The 16,938-nt window shown below is 39.0% G+C and overlaps 2 protein-coding genes and 1 long non-coding RNA gene across 3 annotated transcripts in view; all 3 read left to right on the plus strand.

The window, feature by feature from the left end:
* LOC125025850 (glycine-rich cell wall structural protein 1.8-like) overlaps positions 1-853 on the plus strand; it is a 2,925-nt gene extending 2,072 nt beyond the window's left edge. Inside the window, exon 2 of the mRNA XM_047614134.1 lies at positions 1-853. This exon is cut by the window's left edge and continues 1,461 nt beyond it. Coding sequence (XP_047470090.1) covers positions 1-306 — 306 coding nt within the window. The 3' untranslated portion in view covers positions 307-853.
* Positions 854-1,925: 1,072 nt separating this feature from the next.
* On the plus strand, positions 1,926-3,390 carry LOC125025412. Its single transcript, XR_007114899.1, has 3 exons — positions 1,926-1,977; positions 2,582-2,773; positions 3,302-3,390. It is a non-coding gene; the product is annotated as an uncharacterized LOC125025412 (long non-coding RNA).
* A 6,022-nt stretch (positions 3,391-9,412) lies between these two features.
* LOC125025862 (cytochrome P450 9e2-like) lies at positions 9,413-15,211 on the plus strand. Its single transcript, XM_047614148.1, has 7 exons — positions 9,413-9,472; positions 10,272-10,463; positions 11,382-12,081; positions 12,203-12,421; positions 13,240-13,300; positions 13,771-13,961; positions 14,073-15,211. The coding sequence occupies exons 2-7, from the start codon at positions 10,287-10,289 to the stop codon at positions 14,231-14,233; spliced, it is 1,509 nt and encodes a 502-aa protein (XP_047470104.1). The 5' UTR covers positions 9,413-9,472; positions 10,272-10,286; the 3' UTR covers positions 14,234-15,211.
* Positions 15,212-16,938: the final 1,727 nt, after the last annotated feature.

Raw genomic sequence — 16,938 nt, forward strand, 5'->3', positions numbered from 1 at the left:
AGTGGAGGAGCCACAGGAGGTGCTGGTGATGGGGGCTCATCGGGAGGACAAGTGGGAGGCAGTGGAGGAGCCACAGGAGGTGCAGGCAGTGGAAATTCAGGAGGTTCTTGGTCAGGCAGTGGTTCCTGGGCAGGTTCAGGCGGGGGATCATGGGGCGGCAGCGGTTCCTGGAGTGGTTCAGCAGGAGGGTCGTGGAGCGGCAGTGGGGGAGCAGGAGGAGGAGGAGGAGGAGGAGAAGGCGCAGTTGAGACGACTACGACGACATCCCGCCCCACCATTCCGTCGGTCACACCCGTGTTGATTTAAGTATTCACTAACCAAACACCAGCGCGAGATCCTCCTGTTCATGCGTTGGAAGGCCATTTCTACGGGATGGCGTCTTGCAGTGTTAATTTTGCCCTGTTTATTTATGTGATTTTGTACTGACTTCCGGGTAATAAGTTAAAGTATATATTGATGTTGGTATTTAACTCCATGTTTGTTCATTTTCATTTATCTGAATTAGGGTAAGTCTGTTTTTATTTTTAGACGTTTATAAATGCAAATGCCTTGAATGTGCAGTGTCAATATCCTTGTAAGGTAGATCATGCCTCTTGGTTTAGATTAAACTATTTACAACACATTGCATGAAATCAAGTTTGGTGATGGTAAGAATTTGTTAAACTTATGAATTCAAACACATGTTAGAGAAATAAGGAACACATTTTTTTTCGTTAAAGGAATGTATTTATTTTTACATTACAACCAATGAAAGAAGTAAAGAATTACTTTGTATTTAAATAACCTTGCTGACACTGTATATTGGCCTCTGGTGTACAATCCATGTTTCAAGAATAATAATCAAATAAACTACTGTGTAGTTTTTCTATTTTGGTTCCAGACGAAGTTCATTGGTTTTCTCTAATATTTGTAGTAAAATGATACTGTGTTAACCTTTTTCAAAATATACATATACCAGTAAACACTCACACACACACACACACACACACACACACACACACACACACACACTTACACAAAGACATACGCACCCACGCATACACACACACACACAAACACACACACTCTCACTCACGCTAACACGTACGCACCCACGCGCACGCACACACACACACAAACATTCATACAAACACACATATTTTATTATATTCATATAAATAAATATATATATATATATTAATATATATATATTCATATATATAATATATATATATATATACACATATGTACATATATGTACACATATATTCATATGTATATATATATATATATATATATATATATATATACAATATACACACACATTCATATGTGTATATACATGTACACATTTATATATATGTTATATATAAACACATTCATATGTATATATATACACACACATTTGTGTATATATATATGAATATGTATATATGTTTATATACACATATATATGTATATGTATATTCATATTTATAATGTATATATATATATAGTCATATATATATACACATTACATATATATTTATATATATATACATACACACACACACATTCATATGTGTATATACATATACACATTTATATATGTTATATATAAACACACATTCATATGTATATATATACACACATTTATATGAACACACACATACACACGCACGCACGCACACACACACACAAATATATATATATATATGTGTGTGTGTGTGTGTGTGTGTGTGTGTGTGTGTGTATGTCTTGACTTATCGCTGCACTTTAAAGCAAGAGCCACATGAGAGGCTCTACAATCACTACATTTAAAAGAAAACGATATATAGAACATAATGCAGCCAAAATACATAGAAAAAGCCATTTGAGTTTTTTTCAATAGCCGATAACAGAAATGCAATTCAACATGACTGGCTAAAATTGCTTTATATTATCACTTGTTGACTTCGGCCCGTGGTCAGATACGGAGGCACGCACGCGTTTCCCTTAAAGCCACAACCTAAGGTAAAGGTATGAGAATATATTCATGTGTATCACTCTACGGGAAACTTTCTCTTATTATATCATCCTGAGAGGAACTCAGTGTTTGGAAGAGAGTATTAGCGCGCCCGTGAGTGTATATTTGTTAATTTTCTCAGTTTAGGTATCTGTCTAAACACACGTACACGCACGCACACACATACGCTACACAGACACACGTAATTTGGACTGTAGGAGAGATGAAAGTGTTACAGTTAAGGTTAGATAACAAGTAAGAACTTACTTATATACTTATATTCAAGTGGCAAAAGGTTCATGCAGACAGTGTGGTGATAACCTCAAATATATCAGGTGCTCGATGCAGATTAAGTATGCCCCTCGTTGTTAACGGTTGAAGTATAAACTTATTTTCGGGATTAGTTTTTTCTTTCTTTATTACATGATTGGTACTTCATTTTAAAAAAATTATTCAAGACTAATGGCCACTCTAGATTTTCCTCAAATCACATTATAAAGTTGAATTTTAAATTATTCGGCATAAAGATGATGAGCTTCTATCACATGAAATTAGTACAAAGAACGATATAAGAATGATACAATTCTACTGGTTTTCATTTCATGGCTGAAAAAGCAGAAGCATCAACACAGGATGAGCCTCGTGACACTGGCGTTGGTGTGCGTGGCAGTGGCCGCGTTGTGGGCGTATTCAAAATGGCGCCACAGCTACTGGGCATCGCGGGGTGTGCAAACGCCGCCCTATGTACCCATCTTTGGTCACATACATCATGCGCTCTCAAAGAAAGGGAAATGGGAGTATGATACAGTGGTAATTGGTCTTTATATTCTTCGCGTTATGTTCATCAGAATATCAATTCACTTTTTAACGAGGCAGGTTTCAGTTTGTTTATTACCGGGTTTTGAGTCCTATTTCCCCTGTCCTATGGGCACACGTAACTTTGAACTTTCCCTTCCTATACAGCTTAAAGAAGATATGGATTTCACAAAATACTGAAATATTTTAAATAGTTGGCTTGATGTAAATACAAGAGTGATGATACTTGAGAAATAAATAGTTTTTTGGAAAGCGTCCATAACTTATGTACTGAAATTAATTGATGAATGTCTTAAATATTTGAAAATTAGGTAGCACTCACAATGACCCCTTGAAGTTAGTTATAGTGTTGAGGCATGAAGCTTTACACCAATCTTTTTTATTAAAGAAAAAATAAATACATAATCACCCTTTACTATAAATAATAACCAATGATGATATACATTAACATATAATTATCTGCTCGTTCCCTTCATTTTCTCTGTTTTTTTCTGTGTGTACGCATGCACATTTATTCAACAGAAACACTACGCCTGTTTCCTCCAGCACCATTTATAGAACGACTGTGCACACGTGAATATCGGTAGGTAGCAATACTAATAACCATGAAGGAATATCATAACTACCGTGAAATACAAGCTAACGTAATGTCATTATAGAGGAATAAACATATCAAAGTTTACTGTTATTCAATAGTTGCTTAAAACTGAAATGCTGACATTTTCGTATAAATCATGCTTATAGTTTTATGTATCATGTACATTCGGATAAAATGATATTATTGCTATTAATGAATGGAGATTATATTGTATTCTTATGTATATAGCTGAGTAGATAGTGGCGTACTAGTTCCCAGAAAACGCGTGAGTGGCTGGAATAGACTGGGAATATCGTTAGTGATTGCAAATTAATGCTAATGAAGATCTGTTGCAAGGTTACCTCTGGCATTTATTTTGACACGCTTACTGATGCTTTGGCATCGCAGGCTTCCTGGCACTGACCTGATTATCAAGGCTGGGGATAGAATACAGGTCCCTGTCTGGAGTATCCACCACGACCCGAAGTACTGGCCCGAGCCTAATGAGTTCCGTCCGGAGCGTTTTTTGCCCGAGAACAAGACGAGCATGAAGAACTTCGCCCACACGCCTTTTGGAATAGGTCCCAGGAACTGCCTTGGTGAGCCCTTAAGATCTTGAACTGTGTAAGTGGAGGAGGGAAAGAATCTGATTAGCATGTAAGACATTTGCAGGAGTTACTATATTTTAATGGAATCTTATATTTCTGCAGCCATGAGGTTTGCCTTAATGGTGTTGGAGCCAGGATTGGGTCTCATCAAGGCCAAGTATGGAGTCAAGATTATCCTGAAGCCACTCTAGAATTAAAGAAATGGACGTTGGACCCTCAGAGCTGTGTGAAAAGAAACTACTCCCACTTTCACTACACTAATAAGCTTGTCATTCATTACAACTCTTACCTACATAGGTACTTTTCCCTGTCTTTCGCTTGGTTGAGTGTTATGTCAACTCACAATGGAAGACATTTTTCTTTAAAACAGAGATAGAAGAAAATTATATAATGGACATTTCATGAAGTGATGTCATGCTATTAATAATAAAATAGAATAAATGCATCATATATAACTTTTTACCAAATCCCCATATATATATATATATATATATATATATAGATATAGATAAGTATATATATGTATATATACACATGTCTAAATACATATATATATGTATAGATATAAATCCCCATATATATATATATATATATATATATATATATATGTATATATATATAAGTATATATATGTATATATACACATGTCTAAATACATAAATATATATATATATATATATGTATATATATATATATATATATATATATATATATATATATATATATATAAATGTATACACACACACACACACACACACACACACACACACATATATATATATATATATATATATATATATATATATATATATATGCATGCATGTATGTGTGTGTAGATTAACAGAGAGATACACACACAGATATATATACATAATGTAATATAAACACACACACACATATATATAAACACACACACATATACATATATATATATATATATATATATATATATATATATATATATATATATATACATATGCATATTTATATGCACATGTATACATATACATATATATATACATACACATATATATGCATTACATATATATATATATATATATATATATATATATAAATTATATATATGTAGCATTTATCATCATCAGCATCACTTGGGTTTGATCGATCTGCCCAAGCCACGACCTTCTCGGTCGTCCCACAGGCCTCCTCCACCTAGAATTGTCACGGACAGAGACAACCTGAGGGGCAGGATCATTCTGCGGGAATCGAGCCAAGTGGCCGTATAGCCTGAGTTAGCGATCACGAAGTGTGCAAGTAACAGGTCCTGTACCGGTCTCACGGGGCAGCCGTTGATTGGACACATGGTCCCGCCAACTGTACCCCATGATCCGGCGCAAGGATCTGTTACTAAAGGCATCAAGACGAGATTCCAGAGCACAAGATAGCGTCCAAGTTTCACTACCATATAGTAAAATTGGCAGTATCAGGGCCTTGAAAACACGTAGCTTGGTCCTTCTGCACAGGTACCGGCATCTCCAAATACTCTTGTCGAGAAATTTCATGACCCCTGCTGCCAGGCCAATCCGTCTTCTGACCTCCTGGTCTGACAACCCAAAGTTGTGAACTGCACTACCGAGGTATATAAAGCTCTCTGTGACTTCGATGTTTTCACCGCAAGCACGTACCGACTGCACAGGGTCTCCTAGTAGGCCCCCAAAATCCTGGATCTTGGTCTTGGTCCAGGAGACCTCTAGCCCCAGGGGCTTCGCTTCATTGCTAAATGAACCAAGAGCCGCCACTAGGGTTTCCAGAGATTCAGAGAGGATGGCAACATCATCAGCAAAGTCAAGGTCTGTAACCTTGATATTGCTCAGAGTTCCTCCACAGTGACTTTGGACAGTAGCTCTACCCAGTATCCAATCCATGCAAGTGTTGAAAAGTGTTGGTGCAAGAACACAGCCTTGCCTCACGCCTGAACTAACAGGGAAGAAGCTCGACAGGCCCCCACCACACTTTACAGCACTTTCAGTGCCTGTATACAGGTTTGCTATTAGTCCAACAATCCTTGTTGGAATTCCTCTTAGCCCCAGGATTTCCCAGAGTGATTCGCGATGCACCGTGTCAAACGCCTTCTTGAGGTCGATGTACGCTGCGAGCAGCCCACGTTCGAACTCACAACGGCGCTCTATAATGACTCGTAGCACCAGGATGCGGTCTATTGTGGACTTACCAGGAGTGAATCTAGATTGCTCCGGCCTTTGCTGCCTCAACAGGTGGTCTCTGATACCTCTCAGTAGGATCTGCGCGAGTACCATGACTGGTACACTGAATAGTGTAATGCCTCGGTGATTGCTGCAGTCTCAGCAATCCCCTTTCCCCTTCCAGAGAGGGATGACCACACCACTCAGCAAGTTAGGGGGAAAGGGATCAGTCTGCCAGATGGCAGACAGGACTGCATGCAAGCCCCTTGCCATAGGTTCTCCACCAGCCTTTAACAATTCAGCTGGAATGCCACAAACACCTGCTGCTTTACCACGCTTCAGATTGGAGATCGCCCCCCTGACTTCAGTCAGGGAGGGTGGATCCTCGCTGTATTGGTCTGGCAGAGGAATCTCAACAGTACCCGCATCCAAGTTAACTGTTGGTGGATCAACCTTATATAACTGCTCAAAATACTCACCCCAACGCACACGCAGCCCATCAGGATCTGAGATTATCTGGCCACCTGCTGAGCAGACAGCAGTCATCTGTGAGGAGGGCTTGGAGTTCAGATTTCTCAGGACTTGGTAGGCAGGACGAAGGTCATTTACTAAGAAATGGCTTTCGACCTCTTCTGCAAGATTACTGATAAACTGTTCCTTATCCCTTCTCAACAGTGACCTAGTCCTGCGCACCAGTTGTGATTCCCTGACAAGAGAGCCGCATGCCAAGCATCTATGGCTTCCAGTGTCTGCTGCGAGGTGGCATTCTGTCTTGCTCTTGGGCGTTCACAAATGGATTCCTGAGCTGCATCAAGCGTTTCCACTTGAAGGTATCCCACATAAGAACAGGGTCTGTCAGGCCCTCGAGTGCTGTGAGACGACCAGAGATAGCCTCGGCAAACCCCCGGGCACACTCGTCCTCCCTCAATCTGTCCAAATGAAACACCCTTAGGTGTTCATTTGGGCGACAGGGGGTTCTAAAGTGGACCTGGAGAGTAGCCACAATTAATCTATGATCAGTTCCACAGAACTCGGCGCTTCGATACACCCTGCAGTTCTGGAGGATCTTCCACCGAGTGCTAACGAGAATGTGGTCAATCTCTTTGGCCATACTACCCATATCACTGTACCAAGTCCAACAATGCGGGTCAGAACACTGATACCAAGAGCCAGAAATCCTCAATTTCTGGGACCAAGCAAAGTCACAGAATAGGTGGCTATTCTCACTGCCAGCATCAGCTCCTGAGCCATGAGGACTGACAGACATCTCATAGCCAGCTCGATCGCAGCCTGATACCGTATTGAAGTCACCCAGAACAATACGAATATCTCGTTAAGGACATCTGTCTGCCACAGATGCAAGTTTGGTGTAAAGCATCTCTTTCACCTCAAGTTTATATACATCCGTAGGAGTGTATACAGCAATAAGAGACATGAAGCCAAATGAGAGCTTGAGTCTCAATACCATAATACGCTCATCGGCTGGAGTGACCTCAACTACCGAGGGTTGAAGTCTGCTGGAGATGGCTATGGCTACTTCCTGAAGATGGTGGCCATCGCTGCGGCCCGACCAGTAGTAAGTGTAGCCACCCACACTAGTCGTGTCGCTGCCGGGACTTCTCACCTCCGAGAGAGCAGCCACCTCAACTCTCAGCTGCTTCAATTCCCTCAACAGTAGTGGTAACTGATTGTCCTGTCGCAGGGAACGGACGTTCCAAGTCCCCACCCTGACAGTCCGCATGAGGTCTAACCTCGGGCAGTCACTCTGGGTGGGCGCCACTTCTGCCACCCCTACCGACGCCGCCTTATATAGAGGAGGTTGGCTGGCTGCAGGTCCCATAATACGCCTGCAGGGCGCCCTGGGGCTTTCCTCCACAAGCACCACGCCAGGTTGGCGGCCGCTGGGACCCAGATGGGATGACGAGTAACCCCCCCCCTCCCCACCCGAGTCCCAGCGGTCGCCAAGCCAGAGGGACCCACAGCCCGCCGTTCTTGCTGGGTGGGAGGGACTTTAGCCCTCCCCCCAGCACCAACAACTATACGACTCGTTGCCAGTGGTTATCTTGGGGGGCCGACTGGCAAAGCCTGCCTCCCCATAGCCGCCCATTAACCCCTGGGGGTACGGGGGCAGGAGTTAGTACAAAGCCAGGGCATATCCACACGCTGGTGTGCCATGCCTCAGTACCTTTAGGGCCTCCTGCTGCTCTAAGAGCCTCCACAGTTCAGCCTAGGACTGCAAGGTACCTAGTTTCCGTGGGTGGCCACGAGGAGGCACTGCAGAAGTCTTGATGATGGAGAGGCTATGAGCTGGCAGGGGAGTCTTATGCATAGCTGCTCCCTTTTCACACCAGGCTAGCCAGTGGTACCAGCTATAAGCGAAAAGGCATGCAAGCACTTACCACTAACCAGGCTACCACACCATCGCTTCACATCACCCTGAGCATGAAACACCCATGTATATTCATATGTGCGCGCGTGTGTGTATAAGTATATATGTATATATATATATATGTGGGTGTATACGAACTGACTATCTGTCTGTTTCCAAAGGTCTAATGCGTGTGTGCGTAACGCTGATGGTGCTGACGGCCGCGTCACTGGCTGCGATCGCCGCCCTTCCTCGCCAAGCAAGGAAGTGGTTCTGCATCTCGTCATTTAACGTCACTGCCTGAACGAAGTGGATCTTGGAGTGGGTCTTTTTCCATTTCCATTTCTGGGTCAGGAGATGACTCTGGTTCGATTAGCGGTTCTTGGACAGGAGATTTGACTCCCGTTCCCGATAACCTTAAAATGATGGTAAAGAATCCTTTTCACCCATATGAAAATTAGATAATACTTATGAAAAAAGAAAACCAAAATAAATAAATATGTAAATGTATATATATTCATATATATATATGTGTACACATTTACATATATATATGTATATATATGTACATATACAAACGCACATTCATACACACACACACACACATATATATATATTTATATAAATATACATATACACACATGTATGTGTGTGTGTGTATGTGTGCGTGTGTGTGCGTGTTTGTGTCTCTTGACTTATCGATCCACTTTAAAACAAGAGTCCATGAGAGGCTCTACAATCACAACAATTAAAAGAAAACGTTGCATATGAATTACAATATACTGAATGGAATATACAAAGGATAATGAAACAAATTGCATAGTAAAAAAAATATTTGAGGTTTATTTATAGCCGATAACAGAAATGCAATTCAACATGACTGGCTAAAATTGCTTTATATTATCACTTGTTGACTTCGGCCCTTGGTCAGATACTGAGGCAAAGACTACACGCGTTTCCCTAAAGCCTCAGTCTAAGGTAAAGTTATGAGTATAAATTCATGTGTATCACTCCACGGGAAACTTTCTGTTATTATATCATCCTTTGAAAGTATGAGAGAAACTCAGTGGAAGAGAGCATTTATGCCCCCGTGTGTGTATATTTATTCATTTTCTCAGTTTAGGTCTAAACACACGTACACGCATTCACACACACAGACACATAATTTGGAATGTAGGAGAGATGAAAGTGTTACGGTTAAGGTTAGATAGCAAGTAAGAACTTATACATATACTTATATACAAGTGGCAGAGGGTTATCACTTTAAAATATATATATAAGCAATAGATTACACTATCAACGCGATATGATGCAGTCAAACGCATCTTAGATAGCAATATATTTCTCTGTATTTTCCTTTGAAGGCTAGTCTGAGCCCATTTCCTCCTTTGGGTAAGTTGAAGACTCGGAAAAGAATACCGCATATTAGAACTAATTTATAATGTGTCTACGTCCACATAAAACATTGTACTACACATTAAGGGCTACTGTTCATGCAGACAGTGTAGTGCTCGATACAGGCTAAGTATGCCCCTTGTAGTAAAAACTGTTATTTTCAGAAAAGTTTTTTCTTTCTTTCTTTTTTTCGTGAGTGATACTATATTTTTTAAAAATCAAGATTAATGGCCACTCAGGTTTTCCTCAAATCACATAAAGTTGAATTTTAAATTATTCAGCATAAAGATGATGAGCTTCTTCTATCACATGAAATTAGTTCAGAAAACGATGTAAGAATAATAAAATTCTTCTGGTTTTCATTTCATGGCTGAAAAAGCAGAAGCATCAACACAGGATGAGCCTCGTGACGCTGGCGTTGGTGTGCGTGGCAGTGGCTGCGTTGTGGGCGTATTCAAAATGGCGCCACAGCTACTGGGCATCGCGGGGTGTGCAAACGCCGCCCTACGTACCCATTTTTGGTCACATACATCACGCGCTCTCAAAGAAAGGGAAATGGGAGTATGATACAGTGGTAAATGGTCTTTATGTTCATCAGAATGTCAATTACTTTTAAACGAGGCAGGTTTCAGCAAAAGGTTCATTAGTGTGTCAAGAGACTTTAGGAAAAGAAGCATTGAAAATGGAGTAAAACGTATAATCGGCGTAATATTTTGAAGTAGATTCGTTTTATTTTTTATATAAGAACGACAACAATAATAACGTCTGAATGCTACTTGTCGTTACTGTAGGTAGGGGGGCGGGGAATGATTTTTCATCGCCTCTACCCCCTTGGCCCTTAATGAATGGGATATATCCTAGAATATGTAAATAAGATAAGTTATATGTATGACTATAAACAATTGGATGTTGTTTTTAGTTGACATTTGCCTCAGTTCAAATAAGCATGTCATGAATATTCTTTTCATTAAACCTATGAGATACTACGTCCCAGATCATTACACACACACACACACACACACACACACACACACACACACACACACACACACACACACACCACTCACACCACTCACACCACTCACACCCACACCACACACACACACCACACCACCTAACCTAACCAAACCAAGGGAATATATATATATATATATATATATATATATATGTATATATATGTGTATATATATATATGTACGTACTGTATGCTGTTTTGCTACACATGACTAATGTATTTAGAATATAGTTACAGAACCTTTAAACACGTATTTAATAATTTTTATTACAAATCGAATGGCGTTTACTTATAACTTTAATGATGCGATAGACAAATTTAGTAACTGATCAGTGCGATATGATTAGGAATGTTGAAAATCGCTACCTATAGTGTGATTTACATGCTTGAAGGATGAGGATAGTCTATAAAGCATGGATATATAAATTGTACTCTCTAGTTCATTAACGTGAATATTTTGTTTTAAACTCCTTGCAGGCTTATCACAAATATGGCGGATCGAAGTTTTGTGGACTGTATGAATTCTTTAATCCAGTCCTGTTGGTGGGTGATCCCGACCTCATCAAACATATCTTCGTGAAGGACTTTGACCACTTCGTCGACAGAATGAATTTAGCTTTATCACACGACAAAGACAAGATAACAGCACAAATGTTGTCACTAAAGAAAGGCGATGAATGGAAACAGCTGAGGGCCATCATGAGCCCGACCTTTTCCTCAGGCAAAATGAAGGGAATGTTTCCTCTTGTGTGTGACAAGGCCGATGCCCTCGTTGCTTTCTCTCTCAGTGAATCGCGAAGGAAACCTTATGTTGATATGAAATACAATTTTGGTCGCTTTACCATAGACACGATTGCCTCTTGTGCTTTTGGCATCGAGTGTAATTCACTCGTGGATGAACATGCCGAGTTCCCCAACAGAGCTGCAAAATTTTTCGAAACAACTAATGTCAATATAATAAAATTCATAATGATGACTACGTTTCCTACACTTGCAAAGTTGCTCAACATCCGGTTCACTAATCCTGAAGCTTATTTCCTGGAGGAAGTTGTAACACATACAATAAAAGAAAGAGTGAAAGGGGAAAGACGTGGGGATTTCCTTGACTTACTCTTGGAAGTTCGCAGTCCTGACGGCAAAGTAAAGGGGATTGATAGTACTACCAAGTCAAAACATCGTAAGTACTGAGGTCATAACTTTGTTTTTCCACACCAAATATTGCAAGCTGTATCTTTAAAATCCAATGTTATTACACCATAATATCAGTATTAGTAATCAGGTCTGGATCTCCCAAACAGTGCTGGATGACATTACCATCGCCTCTCAGTGCTTGTTGTTCCTCGTTGCTGGCTATGAAACAACAGCTACTACCCTGGGCTTTGCTGCCTTCCTGTTGGCTAAGAATCCAAGTGCACAAGAACAACTCCGTAAAGAGATCCAAGATTTGGTTCATGAAGAAGGTGATATTACTTACCAAGGGGTCATGGAAGCTAAATATCTCGATGCATGCTTGATGGGTAAGTTCTTACATTCAACTTAATTCTACATATTCCTATAACAGTAAATATATATAATGTATAAACAAAAATACTAATTTGCGACTATATACAGTAATCATAAGGTGAAAATATTTGCTACTTTTCAGTTTGTTTATTACCGGGTTTTGAATCATATTTCCCCTGTCCTATGGGCACACGTAACTTTGAACTTTCCCTTCCTATACAGCTTAAAGAAGATATGGATTTCACAATATACTGAAATATTTTAAATAGTTGGCCTGAAGTAAATGCAAAAGTGATGATACTTGAGAAATAAATAGGTTTTTGGAATGCGTCCATAACTTATGTACTGAAATTAATTGATGAATAAATCTTAAATATTTGAAAATTAGGTAGCACTCACAATGGCCCCTTGAAGTTAGTTACAGTGTTGAGGCATGAAGCTTTACACCGACCTTTTTTTTTTTATTAAGGAATGAAATAAATATATAATTACCCTTTACTATAATTAATATCCAGTGATTATATACATTAACATATAATTATCCCCTTCCTCCACCACATTTTCTCTATTTGTCTGTGCACATGTACGTACGTCGTACGTGCGTATATCTGTCCCTGTCCCTGCCCCGTTCTCTGTCTCTGTCTGTCTGTTTACTCTCTCTCTCTCTCTCTCTCTCTCTCTCTCTCTCTCTCTCTCTCTCTCTCTATATATATATATATATATATATATATATAAATACATATATATATGTGTATATATATATAAATACATATATATATGTGTATATATATATATATATATATATATATATATATAAGCATTTATTCAACAGAAACACTACGCCTGTTTCCTCCAGCACCATTTATAGAACGACTGTGCACACGTGACTATCGGTAGGTAGCAATGCTAATAACCATGAAGGAATATCATAACTACTGTGAAATAAAAATTAACGTTATGTCATTATAGAGGAATAATCATATCAAAGTTTACTGTTATTCAATAGTTAGAGCTAATTAGGGATTTCATGGATTTTTTGGTATTACCAGAAAGTAACTTAAATGCTTAAACCATGCTTACAGTTTCATATACCATGTACAATTTTTTTTTTCTTCAGAATTTGGCTAGCTTCGGATAAAATGATATTAATGTTATTAATGAATGGAAATTATATTGTATTCTTATGTATATTGCTGAGCAGATAGTGATGTAATAGTTCCCAGAAAACGCGTCAATGGCCTGTGAGTGGCTGGAAGAGTCTAGGAATATCGTTAGTGATTGCAAATTAATGCTAATGAAGATCTTTTGTTAGGTTATCTCTGGCATTCCTTTTGACACGCTTACTGATGCTTTGGCATCGCAGGCTTCCTGACACTGACCTGACGATCAAGGCTGGGGATAGAATACAGGTCCCTGTCTGGAGTATCCACCACGACCCGAAGTACTGGCCCGAGCCTAATGACTTCCGTCCGGAGCGTTTTATGCCCGAGAACAAGACGAGCATGAAGAACTTCGCCCACATGCCTTTTGGAATAGGTCCCAGGAACTGCCTTGGTGAGCCCTTAAGATCTTGAACTGTGTAAGTGGAGGAAGGAAAGAATCTGATTAGCATGTAAGACATTTGCAGGAGTTACTATATTTTAATGGAATCTTATATTTCTGCAGCCACGAGGTTTGCCTTAATGGAAGCAAAGATTGTCTTGTCGAAACTGCTGCTTGTGGCAGAGCTGCGCAATGCACCAGGACACGAAGAAATGGTGTTGGAGCCAGGATTGGGTCTCATTAAGGCCAAGGATGGAGTCAAGATTATCCTGAATCCACTCTAGAATTAAAGAAATGGACGTTGGACCCTCAGAGCTGTGTGAAAAGAAACTACTCCCACTTTCACCACACTAATAAGCTTGTCATTCATTACAACTCTTACCTACATAGGTACTTTTCCCTGTCTTTCGCTTGGTTGAGTGTTATGTCAACTCACAATGGAAGAGTTTTTCTATAAAAAGAGAGAGAAAATTGATTCAGTATATAATGGAAACTTCATAAAGTAATACCATGCTATTAATAATAGAATAAAATAAATGCATTATATATAACCTTCTTTACCAAATCCCCAACTATACAATGTAAGTGTAAAATTTTCAATTGAATATAGACATAAGAAGGACATATGCTCAATCTGTGCTACCATGGACAATGTCAGGTCTGAATGAGCAACCCAAAGACACTGTAAATTAATTAATTTACATTATTGTTTTTTGTAGTTGTGAGCAACGTTGGTTGTGGATATTTTTTCTATGAGCAAAAAAATTGTTTCTTTATTGAATATACGACCAAAAATACAATCTGACGCCAGGATTATAATCAACAAGTTTGGGACAGTCTGCTACTTTATTTCAAATCTATCCCTCTTCCATAGCTAATAACTGACTGGTTGATAAACTATACACGTTTTATCATCCACGCATTCACTTTTTACAATTAGATTTGTTCTTCCGCGTGATGCTGTTAAACACTGGGAACGTAAGAAGTTAAATCATTTCAAAGCATTTCAGAAAGAAGGTTAAAACATGTTGGAATGCAAATTTAAATCAAGGATAATATGATGTTCAAATGCATCTCTTTATTATATTTGTAATTATTTTCTTTTCCGGTACACTGTCAAATTTTTGTACGTTTTCCTACAATAATATAGTTTCTAATTATAGTGGAATGGAGGTAATAATTCAAACCTTTGTCATGACCCGAAACATCATTACAAGTATAATTTGTAGTATTGCTAATTAATAAAGTTTTGTAAAAACAAGTGAATATTCAAACATTCAATACCACACTAAAGTGTTCAGATGTTCTTAAAAAATACGGCATGTTCCAAGCTGGCATTCAGTTCGAACCTTGCTGGATAGGTTTGCCACTCAAATAAACCGCACACATTTACTGTATACCACATCGTCACATTCCAACAAGCTGACTGTGCTCATGAAATTATAACGGGTATATTCTGGCCTCGGTGGAGAAGTTAGACTTGCAGGTACCAAGGCCTAATTATACTATGGGGATTATTCTAGACTAGCCCAAACTAAACTGTACATTCTGGGCTTTCTCACCTATCACTGACTCAGAGACATCCACTTTGGTTTCAATTACCGTCTACACCAATACAACCGAACAAGATTTATGAGAGTATGTACGTACATTATTTGATCATATCGGTGACTGTAATGAGTGAGACATATGGATCTGTGTTTCCGGCGTTGCATTATTTGGATTTGCATGAACATAAAATCTATGCAAGGAAGCACAGACTGACCAATGAGTTTAATTTTCTGCTAAAGTTTATAATTCGTGTAAACAGATAAGCTGGTGAAACAGTGCAAAAGAAACTAAATGATACCATAAATAGAGGTTAGCACACTCTCACAGAGCCATGTAGTACGGACTGCTAGGCTAGCTAACACAGTATAGAGCTAATGGATAATTTTATTCCGTAAATTTAATAATGACGCCTAACACCATGGTCAAGACTGTTCTCATCGTGTTTCAAACGAATCTTGCACGCATTCCCGTCTCAAACAAAGCACAGCTAGAATATAAACCCTGATAACTGGGAAGGGCATGATAAGTATCATGTAATTATCATTGCGATGCACACTTTTAGTAATAAGCTTGCCCCCTAGATCCCCTTTTAGAGAGGGCTGCTACCCCCTACCCACCGACTGTTCTCCAAAATCTTCACCTCCGGTAAGATTGAGCCATGGCAACTACGCGTTGGTGTCGCACATTGATGGTACATATCGAGAGCCTGGATATTTTGAGTTTTACATCCTCTCTTCTGTTCTTATTATTAGTTGGCAAAGGAAATGAAGAAGAAAATGTCTTAGAATGATATGTTGTATAGGATGGCGAGGTCAGATTATTAACTTTCGGTTTTATTTATGAAGCTTTAATTTATAAAGGTTTTATTCATATATCGGTGAGTGCATTCTGTACTAGTCTACAGACAGAGACACCACTCCGGTCCAGACTGAGATGTAAAAATGGGGGATTCTAAACGTGAACATAAAAATTAACGTTTTTTTTTTTTTTTTTTTTTTTTACAATGCTTGCTGGTATACAGAGATGTGTGTGTGTGGGGGGGGGGATGTGGGCGTGGAGAGTGTTTGGATGTACTGAGCCTTTTGGTTTATATTCTACCCAATACATGTCAATAGTGCATTTTTTTTTAGTGTATATGTTGTATAACTAGAACCACCCAGTCAACTTAGTAGTTAGCAATGAGGTACATCTTGATCAAAATAAAAACAAAAACTGATAAGGCTATGCTTTAGTTTAGTTTAGCTTATAACAAAGTTTTCTTTGAATACATTATGTGATAAGGGTAAACCATTTTATTTTGAAATAAAACGTGACTATGACCAATACCATTCTATTTAATAAAATATTTCTAAATAATACCAGCACTTTGTCACTTCCTCTCTCTGTCTGTCTGTCTCTGTCTCTCTTCTCTGCATTTATGTACATATGCATATATATA

The sequence above is a fragment of the Penaeus chinensis genome, chromosome 5 (assembly GCF_019202785.1).
Source record: "Penaeus chinensis breed Huanghai No. 1 chromosome 5, ASM1920278v2, whole genome shotgun sequence".
In the NCBI taxonomy this organism is placed as follows: domain Eukaryota; kingdom Metazoa; phylum Arthropoda; class Malacostraca; order Decapoda; family Penaeidae; genus Penaeus; species Penaeus chinensis.